The sequence below is a fragment of the Geotrypetes seraphini genome, chromosome 4 (assembly GCF_902459505.1).
Source record: "Geotrypetes seraphini chromosome 4, aGeoSer1.1, whole genome shotgun sequence".
Taxonomy (NCBI): Eukaryota; Metazoa; Chordata; class Amphibia; order Gymnophiona; family Dermophiidae; genus Geotrypetes; species Geotrypetes seraphini.
This window is the reverse complement of record NC_047087.1, coordinates 97905128-97926092: the sequence shown is the minus strand read 5'-3', so window position 1 is coordinate 97926092 and position 20965 is coordinate 97905128. Positions and strand designations below refer to the sequence as shown.

Genomic DNA, 20965 nt, shown 5'->3' with positions numbered 1-20965 from the left:
GCCCTATTTCTGTGACTCCCATCCTTGATAAGATCATATTTGCAGTCTCAATTCACAGTTTACTCATACTATACAACATTGGTTTCCAGTCTCACAACAAGATAAAAAGCTGAAAGGCCTTAAGCTAGTAACGATGATTTCTCAGTAAATATGACGATTCAAAATAATGGGATGAAAGAGATTTGACCCTTGTGCCCTCATTTTCCAAGATTTGGACTTATCCGTGCGTTACTCTGCATTGTTTGAGAGACAGGTCACTTCAGACTCATTTATATTTCATATTAAGTGCATCTACTTTAAGCAAGAAGCTTGACAGTGTGGTTATAATGTGCTTTGACAGCGCACTGTCCTCTGATAGTTACAGACAGTTGTATCTCTGGAGAGCTAATGACATGTCAGAAATATGTTCAGCTGTAAGATATTGTTATTACTGTAAAATAGTAACTTGCTGTCTATATGTTTAGAGATTGGGCTGTACAGCTGGGATTATGTGTAGGCTTGTTGATTTCCAGTTTGAATACACTCAACCTGGGATACAGAAAATAACATGAAATTAATTTTTGCTCTATCTTTCATGACGGCAAACAAACAAACCAATTTACATGAAATGTGACCCTTGAAGACAAAGAATTACGGTATTCTTTTCTCATACTTTGCTAGATGCGGTAGTGTATGAGGAATACTCTGTGCAGTTTGAAAACCCGGTTATTTGAGCACCGCTCCAATATTACTCATAAAAGATAGGTAGATGTACTCACTCGACATTGTACAGAGAAAAAACATTCTTTTGAGGCGTTTCGATGCTTTGTATTGGATCACATACCAGTGACATCTGTCACAACCCTAGCCCTAAAGCTCGGCTTGTGCCGGGGAGTGCTATGCCTAAACCTAGCCTGGCTGTTAAAAGGGCTAACCAGTGTGACAGAGCAAACTATAATAGAAAGTTAGGCTCTGAGTTGCCTCTTAGTTCCCAGCTTGCAGAACCCTGGGGAGGTGAGGACTATGAGGATAACAGTCGGGAACAGCCTCAGAAACATTCTACTCACTCAGCTAACTCCCAGCTGCAGGACTTAATGAGGAGCACTGGGAAAAATAGGCAGAAGCTGCAGGCTGCCCCTCCCCCTCATAGAACAGGGCGTGGCCGCCTCAATGCTCTTGAGGCTGCACTGAGGAGGAAGCAGTTAGTCTGCCCTGGGCCAGCCCAGGAAGGAGGCTTACAGGACTGCTCTCCTGAGCCTCACCACTATCAGGACGTTGAGATGGTGGATCCAGCCCCTGACCCTGAAGCCAACCAGCTAGCTGAACCAGAGCCCATGGACTGTATAGAAACTGCCATGAATACAGAAGCTTGCCCTATGGAAGAGAGCTAAGTACCATTGCTGGTTTTGTTTTTTTTTCTTTTTGTATGCTCAAGCTAGCAATCTTTTGGCTTCTTTCTGGGGAACCTGTTTGCACCTGTGTGAAGCAAGTGAGCAGTGCTGTGCTCCTTGCAAGGTGCCTGGAACTGGAAGCCTTTTTGTTAGGTTTAATTGTGCTGGACTGTTTAGTTTATGTTTTGGTTTTTGAAAGCAAGAAAAGCTTCAATGGTGATTGTGTGCCTGGGAGGTAGTTTTGGGGAAGAATCCACTTAATATCCTAGGTTGGGATTGTGGGGCCATTTGTGGCATTCTGTTTCTTACAGAGTAAAATTAGTGGATTCGGCTACTCCCCTCCCCCACCAACTACTGTTAAGTTGGTTGGGGTCAAGCCGGCTTCAATCTAGGCTTGGACACAACACTGTCTTTATTTATAAAGGAAGTGTGATAGCTTGTTACTGCCTGTTTGCCAAAGGCAGAACGATTAAGACTGCACTCGGCTACTTACCTGTGACACCGGCAAGAAAGGTGTGAGTTGTTTGTTTTTCAACTCAAGTTTACTTTTTCCTGTTTTCTTATGTTTATGGAAAAGAATGAACTGAACCCTGTTCAAGATTGATTTCCACAATAAAGTGGGACTTTATTTTCATTTGAAATTGACTGTTTTGAATCTTTTTGCTTCTTCATTGAACTGTGGGACCAGCAGGACTTCCAGCCTTCTCTGGAAGCACGTAGGCCGCAGGCTGTTCTGAGCACTGTCGGGAGCCAAGCGTATACACGGGCACTGGCAACGCCACACATCACATAGGGGTGATGTGAAGACTACAGGTTACCAGAGTGAGCAGAGATCCATTTTCTTTTTGGATACTATCTAGCTTAAAAGACTCAACCAGAAACTTGAATGGTGCGTGTTTTATTTGTTTTTTGTTTTTGAAAATTTTGAGGATCTTTTTGGGCTCCGTCGGAAGTGACGTCATGAGGCACGGAGTTTTAATCTGGGCGCCATTCTGAAGCCAAATTGTAAACGGAACAGGAGAGAATGGGAGTTTCAAGTTTCCCTGAAGCAGCCACTTGTTGGCGAAACAAGAGCCTTGTTGGACATTAAGTTCTAGTTCCTTATCTTCACCCCAATGCTGAGTTCACTATAGAAGGAAGATCGATGCGTTGTATCTGGCATTATGTTCTGATTGGTGACATCTATGAAGTTAAGTGTAATTTTGTCTCTTGTTCTTTTTCCTTTTCCCTGTGCACAGTGGTGGGATGATTTCCCGTTTTTGATAAATTACATTTTTGAAGAATTGTGGAGTTTTTCGCCTATGATACAGAATTAGAATGGCTAAAAACTCATTGGGTTGCCGTCTGCATATTACACAAAGTTGAGGCTTTTTCTCCACTTGAATTAAATGGTTTTTCAGGGGGCACTCCCGCCACTTGGCTAATAACATATTTTTCTTTTTTGGATTTATATTTTGTTATTATTATTATTATTATTATTCTTGAAAGCCATTTAAATACCTACGTGGTGTAAATGCGCATGAGTTGAACCTATTTCATTTGAAAGAAAGCTCAGGAATAAGAGGGCATAGGATAACGTTAAGAGGTGAAAGGCTCAGAAGTAATCTAAGGAAATTCTTTTTTACAGAAAGGGTAGTAGATGCGTGGAACCCAGAAGAGGTGATGGAAACAGACTGAATTCAAGAAAGTCTGGGATAGGCACATGGGATCTCTTAAGAGAGAGAAAGAGATTATGGTTACTATGGATGGGCCATTTGGCCTTTATCTGCCATCATGTTTCTATGTTAATGGAGGAATAAGGACAGCTATACTGGGTCAGATCAATGATTCATCTAGCTCAGGGGTAGGGAACTCTGGTCCTCAAGAGCCGTATTCCAGTTGGGTTTTCAGAATTTCCTCAATGAATATGCATGAGATCTATGTGCATGCACTGCTTTCAATACATAGTCATTGGGGAAATCCTGAAAACCCGACTGGAATATGGCTCTCGAGGACCGGAGTTCCCTACCCCTGATCTAGCCTAATTTCCTGTTTTCAACAGTATTCAGTCCAGGTCACAGTACCTGGCAGAAACTCAAATAGTAACAACATTCAATGCTACTGATCCAGTGGCTTCCCCTGGGTCTGTCTCAATAGCAGACTACGGGCTTTTCTTCCAAGAGCTTTTCTAAACCTTTCTTAAACCCATCTATGGCTAACTGCTGTAACCACATCAATAGAAGTAGAAGAAAGTGAACATGAATGAAAATTTTGGAAAAACAACAACTGGCAGAATATTTTTTGTCTATACACTCCTAACATTTACATCTTCAAAACAGGTGTTAGGGATAGTCTACTACTACTGCTTACCACTTATATAACGCTAAAGGCATTCGCAGCACTGTACATTATGACATTTATAGACAGTCCCTGCTTGGAAGAGCTTACAATCTAACTTGAACAGACAGACATGAAATATAGGGTTAGGGATGCAGAATCCAAAATGAGAGGAGTTAGTCGAAAGCACTTTCAAAATCTGAACCTGTTGTCTAAAAACACATAGGTGCCTTTGTTGCATAGATTGTATCAAAATGATACAAATTGTTCAGGAGAAATGTATAAATAATAAAATCATACATATATTCCCTTCCTTTAAATCCAAGAAATTGAAATGTGTAATTATGATTATAAGATGGACCTTCAAGCATGGGATATTAACCTCTGCATTGAAAATCTTCCACAAATCAGAATTGCAACAATAATGTCATAATTAGTCTATATTACAAATATGTATTCTAAATTCAGTCAGTCACATCAGTGTACAGCAAAATTTCCATTTCATAAATATCCCATTGTTAAGTTTTCACTTATTCTCAATTTCAAATAGCTGGATCTCAAAGCTGCGACATCGCCATCTACTTATCATTTTTCTATTTCTATAATGAAACAAATATGGCATCAGCATCTTAAATCATGATTCAGAAACCGTTCAACCAAACACAGCTTTGCATATTAGCATATGTCATGAAACCAATGACATTCATTCCAGTTCAATATTTAAGTCAGCAGGTGTTAACTGTCTTTGATAAAATATACTAAATTGTTCTCGAAAATGAAATTGTTTCTGATCTCCAGCGGGCTAGTCAGTCATGACTGTACAAGTCACTCTCCAACATAGTTCCTCTATTATTACATTTTTTAGACATACAAGGGTAGATTCAAGGCAGAGCACCAACATTTAGATTCTGGAATGATGCTAACTAAGCACAAATTCTATATCAGCAGGTCCATGCGGAACCTCTGTTATAGAATACTACCTTAAGACCACAGTCTTGCACCTAAGTTTAAGCGGAAGCAGTTACACCATGTTGGCAGTTAGGCATGTAACGCCTAGTATATTATAACCTGCGTGCCTAGCTCCTATGCACACCCATGACCTGCCCACGCCCTCCCCTTAAAAGTTGTGTTTGATAGAATTTGTGTACACATCTTCTACAATAGCAAATAAAGATTCTCTTTGTAATGACAGGGGTTGCCATACAACTTATTTTGAAGAATTGGAAGAACTGGGATAGGTTAAATTATACTTTCTGGTGGGAATCCCTTTGTTATACTTTGAAAATGGAACGTCTGATGGCTATATTAAACTAAACTAAACCTTAAGTTTATATACCGCATCCTCTCCACGGAAGTGGAGCTCAGCACGGTTTACAAGAACTTAAAATATAAGAAGAGAAAGGAAAAGGTTTACATGAGCTTATATATAGAATGGAAGAGTAAGGGGGAAAATAGAATTACATGTTAGAGAAGAGCCAAGTTTTCAGTTGCTTGCGGAATAGTTGGAGAGAGCCCAGGTTCCGCAACGGTAAGGTCGTTCCAGAGACCTGTGATTTTGAAGAGAAGAGATTTTCCCATAGAGAATACCGCGTAGAGAGAGGAAGGATAGTTTATATCTTTGGGCGGGTCTGGTGGAGTCAGGACTCGAGGAGTTAAAGGATAGTGGGATTAGGGGAGACCAGAGACCTGTGATTTTGAAGAGAAGAGATTTTCCCATAGAGAATACCGCGTAGAGAGAGGAAGGATAGTTTTATATCTTTGGGCGGGTCTGGTGGAGTCAGGACTCGAGGAGTTAAAGGATAGTGGGATTAGGGGAGGAAGGATGCCGTGAATGATCTTAAAAGCCAGGCAAGAGCATTTGAAATGGATTCTGGAAATCACTGGGAGCCAGTGAAGATTGGACAGGAGTGGGGAGACATGGTTTAGGGAAAGTACAGGAAATTTATGGATGTTTGGGAGCCGTTGACTAAATTTTGTAAGGAATGATAACTGACTTTATTTTACTGACCTTAAACGGTTCATAGTCATTCGCGAGCGGGACTTCAGCACGCTGACATTGCAGCACAGACAAATCGTCACAAGACCCCAGCGCGTCGCCTGAAAAGTTACTTTTAAAGAGTTCCGTGGGGTGTGAGTGGGGAACCCCCCCCCCCAGTTTACTTCATAATCTTCGCACTACCGTTGGGGGGGGTTGGAACCCTCCATTATAGAGTAAACTTAACTTTTTCCCGATTTTATAGGAGAAAGTTAAATTTTCTCTATAATGTGGGGGTTTCATCCCCCACAGTCGCCCCCAACGGCAGCATGAAGAGTATGAAGTAAAGTGGGGGGGGGGTTCCCCCCCTCGGAGCACTTTTAAAAGTATCTTTTTAGGTGGCACGCTGGGGTCTTGTGCCGAATTATCTGCGCTGCATTGTTGGCGTGCCAAAGTCTCGCGCGCTTTTGTCCCATCACCACCTTAAACATGCACATCCAGGGTGGGAGGGAGGGGGAGGGGTTTGTACTGGAATTATTTTGGGGAATTTTTAGATAGTTTCTTGTGGGTATTTATTTTCTTGATTAATAGGTGGGAGGGTGGGGGAAAATAATTGCTTATTACTATATGTAAGTTTATTGTGCTTTTCTTGTAATATTATATGTACATGAATTATTTGTATGCACAATTGTAGTTGGAAAATGTAATAAAGATTAAACAAAAAAAAAAAAAAAAAGATTACTGCAATCTACTCCTAACTGGTCTCACACAGTGCAGCCTCTCCCCCCCTGCAATCTGTGCAAAATTCTGCTGCTCGGCTCTTCTACCAACCTCATGTCACCCCTCTCCTTAAATCACTTCACTGACTTCCTTATCCACCTTTGCATACAGTTCAAGCTCCTATTGCTGACCTACAAGTGTGTTCATTCTGCTGCCCCTCAATATCTCTCCATTCTTCAGATCATCTGCTCTTAGCTGGATCCTTCTTCTCCACTGCCAATTCCAGACTTTGTTTCTTTCATCTAGCTGCCCCCCTATGCCTGGAATAAATTACCTGAGATTGTCCGCCAAGTCCCTTCCCTTCCCTTGTTTAAAAGCAGACTGAAACCAACCTTTTTGATATAACCTTCATTCCATAACCCTACTCCCCACTGCCCACCAAGCTAGCCAGAAAATTAACTGTATCCAAGACATACTGTTTGTCTGTTTAGATTGCAAACTCTTTTGAGCAGGACTCTGTACAGCACTGCTTAGGTCTGATAGCACTACAGAAATAATTAATAGTAGTAGTAAAGGCTGCCAATTAGGGCCAATTAAAGCCAAGAATTAGCTGTTAATTATTAAATTAAGGTGTGCACTCAACTGACCTTATTCTATAAATTGTGTGTACAAATTTGTATGTTAAGCCTAAATTTAGGTGCCTAAGATTCTAGAACCCCTGAGCCCCCGTAGGCTCAAAACCTGCATGATGGGATCAACTGGACAAGCCAATGGGCTACCTGTCCTTCTGCAGTCATCTGCTATGGTATGAAGGGACTAGTCTAGTGTAATTCATTTAATCACAGTCATTCTCCTTACCAGAAAATCCCTCTTCAGCAACTGAAAGTAGATATGTTGTGATGAAATGTGTGCAAGTCTCCTAGCTTGCGTCATGGAAGGAGGAGCGACTGGAGATGAGCATCAGATAGACAGGCGCAAGGAGGAGGGTTTTAAAGACCCCCCACACACACACTAATTACTGAGTCCGCAAATTCGGAACCGCAAATTCACGAGGGTATACTGTATATATATAAATTTCTTTGAGCTTTTTGGCTGTGGTTGGGGTTATTCTGGAAGCACAACTCATGTGTTATGGATTTGATGTACTGCCTTTAGGTGGCTATAACCAAAGTGGTTTATATTTATATTATATGCAGGTATTTTCTCTGTCCCTAGTGGGCTCACAATGTAAAAATTTTTTTTTTGTACCTCGGGCAATTGAGGGTTAAGTGATTTGCCCAGGATCACAAGGAGATCATTACAGACCTTCAGATTAAAAATAGAGGTGAAGGGAGATGCACAAATATTGTCATAAAGTAAAGGGGTGCAGTTGGGATTGGAAAATATTACATAGTCCATTATCTGTGTCTATAAGCAAAATCTGGTATGGATTCTCTGATGAGGACAAAAAATTCTTCAGAACCCAAATGTACTATTATTGATTCAAGGGGAGACATTGGTCAAGATTATAATGTTCCAAAATAAGTGTCTTCAAAGTAAACAGTCAATGATAATAAGGTTCCAACACATAAATACAATGAGCTGAATAGAGGGTTTCATCCTTTTTTCCACACATTTATGAGATACCTTCTTTCTCTTCCCTTGGGCTTTGGGTTTCCTCTGGGCCGGCTCCCACAGTGCTTATTCATAATACCCTGTATTCAAAATGCCTGACTCTCACTTCCTGTGCAAATCTTTTTCTCCTCTACTCTTCTGAACATCAATAGATTTCCTGGATTAAACACTGGCTGGGCTGCTTTCCCTTTTGCTCCTCTCTAGAAGGCCATCTAGCCGTCTCCCTCAGGAACATTACTACTCTTCTGTGTATTCACCACAGCATACTACAAGTAGATACTCTCTAGCTCCAAAGACTGCCAGAAATAGGAAACTAGACTTCTTTCATGCTCTCCTAGGGTTACCAGATGTCTGGATTTACCTGGGTGTCTAGAAGGATTTAGAAAACCCAGCACTTTGGGTTTTGGGCAGCCCTAGCTCTGCAAGAGCTCGGGGCTGCGTCTGGAGAGCCTCCAAGCATGCACAGATGTGACGCGATGATACTGTCTTCCCTTTCTCTCACAGTCCCCAGGATACAACTGACTAGAATTTGCTAGTGTATACCCTGACCAGTCCCTGGGCTGTACTGTTGTGCTCCCTAGAGGGGAGTACCATATCAACATGTTTCAGTGTACTTTACCCTCACCTATGTCAGGAAAGGTACCTTAACCAAAAACAGGAAAGATCCACTAAATGTATTTTTATAAGTAAATATTGACTCAAATAAAAGTGAATGTGTTGTGCTCAATTAATTTAACTGAGCACAACACATTTTTATTTGAATCAGTATTTGCTTATAAAAATACATTTAGTGGATCTTTCCTGTTTTTGGTTTAGTCTTTTAAGATTCCATTCTGATAAGAGTCTCCCAGTATATTTTTACGTGATTGACAGGAAAGGTATCATTACATTGTTAATAAGATTTAAAAATAAAAATGGTGGCAGATGACCAGCAGCGAAGGCTACCTCTCCATACCTATTTCTCTTGCTCCCTTCTTCAAAAGCAGCTGCATCCTCTCAGATTTGTTCAGTTGTGACAGCACCGGGGCTCAGTTTCATTGAGATATGGGATAAAAGCCACAGCTGACATGGCTGAGAAAGGAGTAGTGATGAAACAACTGCACACAGAGCAAACATTATCACTGCTAAAATCACTGATGTCTAGTATCTACGTAAGGCCTTTATCTAGTCTAGTCTAGTCTAGTCTAATCTTCGGTTTATATACCGGGTCATCGCGTGATAGAACTCGACTCGGTTCACAAATAATTAAGATCAGATAACATATCAGGATCTTGTGTGTTTTGAGTTGTTAACTTGATTATAGCGTATTTTCAGCAATATTCACTGAAAAGATGGTAGGCGTATGGAGCAGTTAGGGGCAAATTCTATAAAGGACGTCTGAAAGTTAGGCATTGTGAAGACATGCAGCGGGGAAATGCTGAGCGCAATTCTATAATGTATAGACGTACTATAGAGAATCACATTCAATGAGTTTAGATGTGTCTAAATAGATGTCCTTTACAGAATCGCCTTTTAGGCATCACATATACGTCTTCATAACGTCTATAACGTTATTGCATTTTAGTGTTATGATGTCATTAGAATGGCGATTTTATGCTGTTTTTCATTAAAATTGTATGCAGTGAAATACTGGCACCACTATTATATTTTATTTATTTATATTTTAATCCTTTTTTAAAAAAAATTTCTCTTCTGTTACATCGAGCAGTGGGGGATTTGAACCAACAATGTCAGGGTACTTCAACCATCTGCACCACACACTCAGCCATTGAACTACATGTCAATTCTAAAACTAGGTCTTTTGGGCTTTAGTTGGGCGCAAGTTTGGAGGACGTGCCTTAGGTGTCCCTTAGGCATTCTGGAGGTGTCCGTATACAGGTGAATGGGACTTTTATTTTTGATCTAAAGAGGACCTCAGGTTGCTATTAAGGTCAAAATATGTTTACTAATGCATTACTTAAGCAAAGCACATGAAAAAATATTGCATACTAAACTTCTATTTTGGGGGGTAAAGAGGACTCCTATTTGATAATAATAGAAAAAGATGTTTAATAATACATTACTCAAGCAAAGAACATGAAAAATAAATATATATTGCGTACTAAACTGTCTATTTTTTCAACTAAAGAGAACTCGGGTTGATATTAAGGTCAAAATATGTTTAATAATGCATTACTCAAGCAAAGCACATGAAAAAAAATATATATATTACATACTAAACTTCATTTCCAAAAGGTTAAGAAAATGAGATACACTACTCACAATGGCTGTGCTTCAGAGCAAGTGGATGTGTCTGATGCACAATTGTGACATCATCAATATGCACCTAGATGGCAGAATGATGCTAAAAACTAGGAATATGTGCTGGGGTATCTGACCATACTTGAAATTTGAACCCATGACATTTGGAAGATGGAAGCAGTGCCTTTAACTACTGAGCCACAGGCACTTTCTTTTAAGCAGGGGTTTCTGCCATAAGAGATACCTTAGGACAGGGGTACCCAATAGGTCGATCGCGATCGACCGGTAGCTCGCCAAGGCAAAGTGAGTCGATCCCAGGACTCACTTTGCCTTGGCGATCTATCGGGCCGATCAATCTTCCTCTCCCCGACGTCAATTCTGCCGTCGGAGAGGAAGTTCGGGCCAGCCAATCGCTGCCTGGCTGGGCGGAACTTCCTCTCCGACGGCAGAATTGACGTCGGGGAGAGGAAGATTGATCGGCCCGAAGCAGAGAGAGCATGGTGCTGCGTTGGCGTCGGGGCCTGTTATCCATTGGTGGCGTTTGGGTCCTGTTCCCCGATGGCAGCGGCAGTGGCAGTGGCTTGGGGAAGGGCAGGCAGAAAGAAAGAAAGGGGGCAGGCAGGGAGACAGAAGGAAAGAAGAGAAACAGAAAAAAAGAAAGGGGGCATGAAGAGAGAAAGAAAGAAAGGTCAGGGAGAGAGGAAGAAAAAGTTGGGGGAGGGAATGAGGTGTGGAGGAGAGGAAGCATACAGGCTGAAAGAAAGATTGGATGCACAGTCAGAAGAAGAAAGTGCAACCAGAGACTCATGAAATCACCAGACAAGGTAGGAAAAATGATTTTATTTTAAATTTAGTTCTCAAAATGTGTCTGAATTTATATCTACTGTCTATATTTTACAATATGGTCCCCTTTTACTAAACCGCAATAGTGGTTTTTAACGCAGGGAGCCTATGAGCGTCGAGAACAGCGCTGGGCATTCAGCGCAGCTCCCTGCGCTAAAAACTGCTATTGTGGTTTAGTAAAAAGGGAGGGGGGTGGGTATTTGTCTATTTTTGTATGGTTGTTACTGAGGTGACAGTGCATAGAGTCATCTGCTTTGACCTCTTTGAAAAAACCCCGGAATAGGAATGATAATTAACAATTCTATGCGTACAGTGTGCGTTGTGTTTTTTTAAAATTTTATTGTTGGTAGATCATTTTGACTTAGTCATTTTAAAAGTAGCTCACGAGTCAAAAAAGTGTGGGCACCCCTGCCTTAGGAGATAATAACCATCTCAGGGTAAAAATAAGTTTCCCTCTGGGCCCTGGAAAGGGCAGAGTGCAAATGTAAATGACAAAGTCCACAATCCATCCTCTCTTATGAGACCAAAAAGAATCTGTTAAGGTACTAGGGGGGTTGTGGGGATTTGAACCCATGACCTGTGGAAAATGGAAGAAGTGCCTTTAAACACTGAGCCAAAGGAGCTTTTTTTTTAGGCAGGGGTTCCTATTATTTTTTAGTGGCATTCTGCCATCTAGGTGCATATTGATGATGTAATGTAATGTATAATTTTGTGTAATGTATAATTTTGAAAATTACAATAAAAATAAAAAAAAGATTGTGCATCAGACATGTCCACTTGCTGTGAAGCACAGCCATTGTGAGTAGTGTATCTCTTTTTCTTTTCAAATAGGAGTCCTCTTTCCTCTTTACCCCCAAAATAGAAGTTTAGTATGCAATATATATATATATTTCATGTGTTTTCTTAAGTAATGCATTATTAAACATATTTTGACCTTAATATCAACCTGGAGTCCTCTTTAGCCCAAAAAATAAAGCCCTGTTCACCTATATGTGGATGCTTCCGGCACACCTAACCTATGTCATGTTCACCTAACGCCCAGCTCATGCTCAAAAATAGACCTGGTTTTGCAACGCCTACATTTTATGCATTAGGTAGACGGTTAGCACGCTCAGCGGCATGCAGTTCTATTTCAAAGCCACACCCATGCCTATCCTGTTAGACATGGCTTTTTCCTATGGGCATCCACGAAATTGTGGACATCTATTTGTAGCATCGCATCCAGTGTTTAGACATCTACGTTCCAATTAATGGTTGTTAAAGTCGTTAATTGGGCTTATCCACTTTATGTGGATGCCTAAGTCGATGGACGTCCATATTGTGGACGCCTAAAGTTAGATGTCCTTTACAGAATTTGCCCCTTAAGGACAGAAACAGCACCTGGATTCTATAAAGCCAGTGAGGAAGTGAGACTAAAGCCAGAGGCCAAGTATGATCCATGATATTGCAGTTAAAAAGGGAAATAAAGTGACTAGAGAGATCTTATTGCCTTTCTCTATCAAATTTTCCAGATTTCTAATACACTTTTCTAGAGGGCCATTTCTGGAAAGTATACTTTTCTTTCTATTTATTTATTTCTGACTTTCTATACCACCTTAACTGACAGGGCAAGACAACCCAGTGCACAGTCTAATAAAAAATACAAATGGTAAGTAACTACAAATGATTGATAGGAAAGTATTTCACTCATAACAGCACACCAAGATACAGGAAATCCAAAAGACAGTATAGGATCCAGTGGCTGACATCCCCAAACACCTGCCAAATCAGTCTGAGTTAGCCTGGTTAAAAAGCCAGATTTTCATGGCTGACTTAAAACCTTTCATGGAAAGTTCTCCCCATATCGTCAGGGGTAATGAATTCCAGAGGGCAGGAAGTGCTAAAAAAAAGAATGTTGATTCGTAATGGGAAGCACGTGGACTGGGTAAGACCAATCTATGATCATTAAGGATTCGCAATGTGCGATATGTATATGGTATAGTTAGGCAATGTAATCAGTAGACTACTACTACTTCTTATTGTGTATAAAGCGCTAGCAGACGCATGCAGCACTGTAGAGCAAACACACAAGAGCCAGTCCCTGCTCGAAAGAACATACAATCTAAGACGGACACAGGACAAAAGCTTGTACATGTTACCTAGGTGAGGAAATATAAGGGACTAGAGGTAGGGGAGTAAAGAGAGAATGGCAACAGATATGGGTGCTTTACAAATTGGGAGGGTAGGGCATAAATTATGCAGTTTCAAAAAAGTGGTAATTAGCCTGGATTTGAATCCCATGAGAGACGGGGCCTGACGCACTGAGTCAGGCAGGATGTTCCAAGCATAAGGTGCAGCAAGGCGGAAGGGATGGAGTCGGGAATTGGCAGTAGATGAGAAGGGCATCAACAAAAGAGACTCGCCTGATGATCATAGCTTCTAGGGCGGGAGTATAGGGAGAAACAAGGGAGGAGAGATACTGAGGAGATGCAAAATGAATACACTTGTAGGTCAGTAAAAGACCTTAAAAGTTAAGAGGAGAATCTTGAATTTGATCCTACTACTACTACTTCTAGGGCACTTCCAGATATACACAGCACTGTACAGCATCACAAAGAAGACAGTCCCTGCTTGAAGGAACTTACACTCTAAACAATCAAGACAGACAAACAGGTTGCAAGGGTAGGGGGTTGGATCCTGAATTCAACAAATAGAGCAATGGTGTTTTCTAAAGTAAGGGGAACGTGTGGCACAGTCTCAGCACGCTGCTCCTTGTGACCCTGGGCAAGTCACTTAATCTCCCCATTGCCCCAGGTAACAGTAGATAGATTGTGAGCCCACCAGGACAGAAGGGGAAAAAATGCTTGAGTACCTGAATAAATTCATGTAAACCATTCTGAGCTCCCTGTGGAGAACAGTATAGAAAATTGAATGAATAAATAAATATTACATTAGCCCATAGATTTTGATCCAGTTTTTAAAGTGACGGCATGGGGGTAATTTCCTAAAGGAATTTTCAGGCATGACACTATACGCATGTATAATGATGCTCATAAGATTATCCCACATGTAAAAGCACATATCATGGTTAAAAAAATTTTTACATGACCAGGGTACAAGCTTATTTGAGGTTGAGTTTTAGGAGGAGCAATGGCAGTCACGATTTTTGCAAGTTGTTTATAAAATACACATGAATACCTGGTTCTGAGCAACTGCAAATATCTCTGACTTCTTTTAAGCCACTATTTCTGTGGCTTTGGTGAGGTCATTTTATAAAGAGACAAGGGCGCCTATCTACCCTTTTAAAAATAGGCATCTGCTTGACTTAAGGTGGCCAAACAGGTAAAAAAGGCAATGGCGAAAACTAGAAGGATGCTTGGGTGCACAGGGAGAGGAATGGCCAGTAGGAAAAAAAAGAGGTAATGATGCCTCTTTTTAAGACTCTGGTGAGACCTCATTTAAAATATTGTGTACAGTTCTGGAGATCACACCTTCAAAACTGTTTGAGAATGACTACAATTTTTTGTTGAACAATGTAAACAAAGCTGATTGATGTTTGTAATGTATTGGAAAATGTATGGTAAAATTTGACCTCTATATAGTATTGGAAAATGTATGGTAAAATTTGACCTCTACTGTGTATGCTTACTTGTAAGCCGCTTAGGAAATAGGTGGATAATAAGTTTTTTAAATAAATAAATAAAAAGATATAATCACAGAGTAGAGAATGATGGGGGTATGGAGATGCATAGTAATCAGTGGTAACAGTAATTTAACAGAATTACAGCAGATGGAGTGGGGATGGGGTTAAAGGTTGCAGGGACAGGGTGCGAATGGGTACAGATTTTGTCCCTGTGTCATTCTCTATATAGAACAGGTGCTCTGTTGTACAACTGCCCTCTAGAACACACTGTAATTTTGAAGATTGTCTAAGGAAAAATTGCCCATAGATCAGAGAATGACACGTGACAAAATACATCACTGTTCCTGTCCCCACGGATAACTGCGGGAAACAAACCTGTGTCATTCTTTAGTGTCTATCTCAACCTCAGTCCTTCTATACCAGAGTTCTTCAGTGCAAGGCTTGAGGGTCAGTGGCTGTGCCTATTCATACTCTGAGTCTTATGTGAGCCAAGTATAGGATAATGAAGCCATTGTGACATCACTGATGAGGTTGGCTATTAGGCATTGGTGGAATGAGGCATTATGACATCACAATCTCAGCTCTGGATACCAGAGACTGTTATTCTTTAGTGTCTATCTCAACCTCAGTCCTTCTACACCGGCATTCTTCAATGCAAGGCTTGAGGGTCAGTGGCTGTGCCCATTCATACTCTGATTCTTCCCTCTCTCCATAAAAAATGACAGGGAGATGGTTATCTGCGGGGATGGGAATGGTGACAAATTTTGTCACCGTGTCATTCTCTACCAAAGATCTACAGCTCTTTTTTTTTGTGGATAGCTTTTTTAGATAATAGACATACATGCACATAGTATTGCAAATGCCAAACTGTGTGTGTTGTTGAAGTCTTTCTTCTAACCCTACCCCAAGAATGCCTCCAAATGTATAAAAATATGGTCATGATAGAAATACAGTATCATACTTTTATTCTCAGGGAGGATGAGTGCATTTACATTTCTAACTGATATGGTGCATCTTTATGAAACTCAGATGAAGGATGGGTGTTAAATGTGGTACTGCCCAGTATTCTAGTATTGACTTAATGGGTTTTAAAAAAATCTCTTATAGGCATAGCCTCAGCTCAGCGTGTGGTAACTGTGCAGAATGGCCTACTCTACCGAACTGAAGGGTCCCACATCACCATTTGGTGTAAGGTCAGCGGCTACCAGGGGCCCTCGGAACAGAACTTCCGATGGTCCATCTACCTGCCTTCTGCGCCAAAGAGAGAAGTCCAGATCGTTAGCACTGGGGAACCCAACTTTTCTTATGCCGTGTACAGCCAGCGGGTCCAGAGCGGTGAGATATACGTGGAAAGAATCAAAGGCGATTATGTGCTCCTTCACATCACCAACTTGCAGGACCGAGACACAGGGGAGTATGAGTGTCACACCCCTAATACAGATGAGCGATACTTTGGGAGCTACAGTGCCAAAATGAACCTGACTGGTAAGGAGTATTTTATGGTCACTTTTGATAAATTTCTTGACCAGAGGGTGTTGGGTATGTAGCCTTGCTGAAGACATTAAGATGCATTAAGTGTGCATCTTCCAAGTGCATCTCAGTCTTTTTATAGTGCAGACCTGCTCATCTCTTGGCTTTATGAAAAAAGTATTTAAAAAATAATCCTTTTTTTTATATTGCATGAAATGCTGTGGTTCCTAGGTTCAAATAAGTCTGTGTGTGTGTCTTATAGGCAGGGGTCTAAGCTCAGTCCTTGGGATACACCAAGCCAATCCGATTTTCAGGATACCCACAATGAATATGCATGAGACAGCTTTGCATATAATAGAGGCAGTGCGTGGAAATTTATTTCATACATATTCATTGTGGATGTCTTAAAAGTCAGACTGGATTGGTATGTCCCAAAGATTGGGTTGAGAACCCCTGCTTTAGGGAAATGCATACCTGAGTAGCATGGATTAAACAGGTGCAACCCCAGAGGGGGAACGGCAACGTTAAAGCTACTTTACCATTGACTAACATTAGGTAAATCAAAGAATTTTAGTACCAGTCAGCATTTTGTGTCTGATTCACCGTGCTTGCTCTCAGTTTTGTAAGGTGACACACACATTAAAATAAATACAAAATGCTAAATTTGCATCTCTGTTAAAGCAAAAGGCAGTGCATTATCTCATATGGGGGTGTTGCTGCACATTTTAAGTTGAAATTTGTATTGTCCTTGCTAAGCCTCTGCCTGAGGGTCAGTTATAATAGTTCCCTGGGAATGCTGCCCCTGAAGAAGAACAAGTCAGACCAGCTTTTATTAGTATTTCAAATTGTCTTCCAAACTTCAGCAGAATCTAAAAGTGCATGCAGTACCCTTTCAGCATTTCAGGCAGAAAGATACCCCTTGCTGGCTGAACATGGAATTATTTTCTTGTGTCTGAGGAAGATCTTTCTGTGGCTCCTCGGGCTTGGACAGGGAAACATATAGGCATGTCTATAGCCTCTTCTGTTAGAACAACCAAAAAAGTAATAAAGCTACCACAAACCAAAAATCAAAATACAAAACTAGAAGTGGATCTTATGAATAGCCAAAAATTAACCAAAAAACTGAAAATTTTAAGAAAACGAAGTTTTACTATTAGTAATCAATCAACTTTATCAATAAATAAGCCCCAAGAGTTGCGGAGAAAGGATCTCAGAAAGGTTGTTAATGCATACAAATCAGCTAGAATCGCTGTTCAGCTAAAGAAACCGTATTCTATGGGTGCGAATGTGAGTAGATTATTAATAATTCATTTTGTTTGCTGCAGGCCCGGATTCTGTATAGAATGCCCGGGAGGGGCGTCCTATATACTAACTCCAATTCTGTCACTGGCGTCCATGTTACAGACGCCGGTTACAGAATCGAGTTAGAGTAGACACGGCCGCTACACTTATCGTGGCCTGTACCCCCCCCCCCCCTCTGATCACTGGCAGGAGGATACCCAACCCCTCCAGCTGGAATGCCACCCACCCAAAATCCCCCGATCACCGGCAGGAGGGTATCCAACTCCTCCTGCTGGAGGACGCCCCCCTCCGGACCCCCCCAAGCTAACGCCTCCCTGCGCTAACACCCCCCCGATGACTCCCCCTAACCTCCCCCCAACTAACCTCTAATTGTTGGCTGGCCGGCTGGGTCTTGCTGCCGTCCGTCTGGCAGACCCGCCTCATCGAAATAAGGCAGGCCCGCCCCTTCCTGGCCTATCCCCGCTAAGCCTAAGGCCTGATTGGCCCAGGCTTAGGGCCAATATAGGGGTTTAAAAATTTTTTTTGCAAAAAATAACGTTGGTGGATAAATGACTAAGGATTGTTGTAAATATGCATGTTTGATTATAACAACATTAAGACCCTCTTGTACAAAACCAATTACCATGGCGGCCCATGGTTATTGCACTGAAGCCCATTGGGCTAATATGGTTTGTAAAAAAAGGGGGGGTTAGGAGTGTAAAGAAGTAAATGAAAGTGCTGTGTCCAGTACCAAGTGAAATTGCTGCATTTGTGCATATTAAAAAAAAAAAAGATCAAAAAGTATTCATATGAATTATTATTATTATTATGAGCCTATTTTGGATATAATTACAGTAAAACCTTGTTTGCGAGCATAATTCGTTCCGAAAATATGCTTGTAATCCAGAACACTCGTATATCAAAGCGAATTTCCCCATAAGAACTAATGGAAACTCAAGACGATTCGTTCCACAACCCAAAAACTTTAATACAAAATACTATACGTGCTTGTATTGCAAGACCTCGCTCGTTTAGAACAGTCACTACACTCCTGCAGTGTCAAAGAGAGAAGAACCATCGGCTCAGATGTGATGTGTGTATACTGTGTGTATTTGTATTGCAAGACATTTCTTCTATATCAAGTTAAAATTTAATAAAATGTTTCGCTTGTCTTGCAAAACACTTGCAAACCAAGTTACTTGCAATCCAAGGTTTTACTGTATTATTATATGGCTGGAGGGATTTTTTTGTGATATTTAAGCCTTCACTTCTTTTAAGATGAGAGAAACACACCTTTATAAAATAAGCATGAAATGGATTTTGACACAGGTAACCTTTTATAAAATTATCCCCTATGTTACTCAAATGCTGGGTTTTGGTACCTCATAGAGCCCCTGTGGGTTAGGATTTTCCATGTAAAACTCTGGCACTTTACTAACCAGCCCTATTCACTTTTATTTTTCCCCCAACAAAGGGATGGGCAAGAGCTTTTCACTTGAAAAGTTACTGTTTTCATTTACTCTGGAGTAGAACCTAACATTGCCCTCTTCTTTCATTCTGCAATGAATTTTTAATACCATCATTAGTTTGAACATTTTTCTTCTCTTTTCTTTTGTGCTAACGAGAGACACATGAGATCTGGACATCATGTCCTTAATCTTTTTTTCAGTTTCCTGCTGCATTGTGGGGCAAGCCTGAGTTGTTGGCAGGAGGAAGGATGATGATGAATGGAGAAGATGGTGGTGGGAAGGAGTTGCTATTTTGCTGTGTAATTTATTGCTACATTTCTTGTTAACTGCATCCAGAATAGCATCTTTTTTTATGTACCTGATAAACCCTGTGTACTCCTCTGTAATGCAGGAATATTAGAAAGGATGTGCCTACTACAGGTCAAGCCTAAAGTGCACTTTTCTTTGAGGATGGCAAATAGCTCATATACTCTGGGTTTTAAGTTGCTCAGCTGGTTTCTATAGCAATATTGGAGTGGTTGCAGCAAATACCTACATGACATGACATGAGGTGAGTCTCTTTTTTTAATTGAAAGGAAGCTCTGGAATGAGGAGGCATAGGATGAAGATAAAAGGGAGTAGACTGAAAAGTAACCTCATAAAATACTTTTTTTTTTTTACAGAAAAGGTAGGAAATGCGTAGAAAGGCTTCAAAAATTTTACATTACTCTCCAGGTTTTCATCTTCCCCCTCCTAATGTTTTTTTCCTTTTATGGTTCTCTTCTATACCCTAAAAATATTGAATTGTAGTTCTGCCCTGTTTTTACCTAGTGTCTCGGTTGGTCTGTATGTCTGTTGGTCTTAACTATTGTTTTAAAATTTTAAACATTATGTTAAAATAAATGTTATTTTTTTCTATGTTGTAACTCGCTTAGTAAAAATTAAATTAAGCGACTCATCAAATTAAAATAAAACTTGAAGCTTGAAACGTGGTGGAGGTGGTAGAGACAAAAAATTTATCTGAATTCAAGAAAGCTTGGGATAAGTATATTAGATCTCTAAGGGAGAGAAAGGGCTACTCGAGTAGAAGACCACCACGCTCGTTTGTGCACAGTATTTTGAGTTTTTTCACAATTCCTAAGTCTGTGGTTTTCAGCAGTATCGGATCCCAGAAGAAGGTCATTTCACAACCGAAACGCAGCCCGTGTCAGGTCTATGCCACAATTTATATACTGAGCTCCTTTTACTAAGGTGCGCTAGCATTTTTAGCGCACGCAGGATTTTAGCGTGCGCTAAACCCGCGCTTTGCTTCTAGAACTAACGCCAGCTCAATGCTGGCATTAAGGTCTAGCGTGTGCGGCAATTTAGCACGCGCTATTGTAAAAGGAGCCCACTGTGTTTGAGTAATTGGATTTTTGAGGTTTTTATTTTCTGCACCTTATTCAAATACAGTTTTTTCAAGATCATCATTTCCACAGTTTTTGTTTTTTTTGCTTTGCTTTTGGTTTCTGAGGAAATACTGTGGTGGACTTTGCTTGTTTTTTTCCCTGTTCTGGGCATTTTTTGGTATCCTTTTCTTTTGCATTTATTGTGGAATTAAAGGCATGCATCCATTTTTAAGACCTGAGGTTGTGAGTTTGATTCCCACTGCAGCTCCTTGTGACTCTGGGCGAGTTGCTTAACACTTCATTGCCCAGGTACAAAATAAGTACCTGTCTAAAATATGTAAACCACTTTGACTGTAAACCACAAAGAAAAGAAGTGGTATATAAGTCTCATATCCTATACATCTCCTAGAGCATTCTCAACAGTAATTCTTGTTATTGGATAGACTTCATGTTTGTTTTCAGGTACTTCATGTGTTTGTGTCCTGCCTGCCTGGCTTTCCCATGGTGTGGAGTTGGGAATTAGCAATAATATACTTGAAGATTTTTAGAAATGAAATTTTTTTTTTAAAAAAGAATGTTAGTCATGATTTCAGCTTTTGCTCTGTCTGCTACTTTAAACCGATTCCAAGAAGAGAAAAGTTGCCAGATTCCTTCCTCCTCTATTTCCCTTTTCTTGT

The 20965-nt window shown here is 40.6% G+C and overlaps 1 protein-coding gene across 7 annotated transcripts in view; it reads left to right on the top strand.

Annotated features, from left to right (window-relative positions):
- The window catches only part of IGSF3 (immunoglobulin superfamily member 3), a 410183-nt gene that overhangs the window by 159137 nt on the left and 230081 nt on the right, over positions 1-20965 (top strand). For 6 of the 7 annotated variants that reach the window (XM_033942350.1, XM_033942353.1, XM_033942347.1 and 3 more), the window contains exon 4: positions 15809-16186. The exons of the other annotated variant lie outside the window; for it this stretch is intronic. In XM_033942350.1, the coding sequence (XP_033798241.1) occupies positions 15809-16186 (378 nt within the window). The remainder of the gene's footprint in view (positions 1-15808; positions 16187-20965) is intronic. 7 annotated transcript variants of the gene reach the window in all.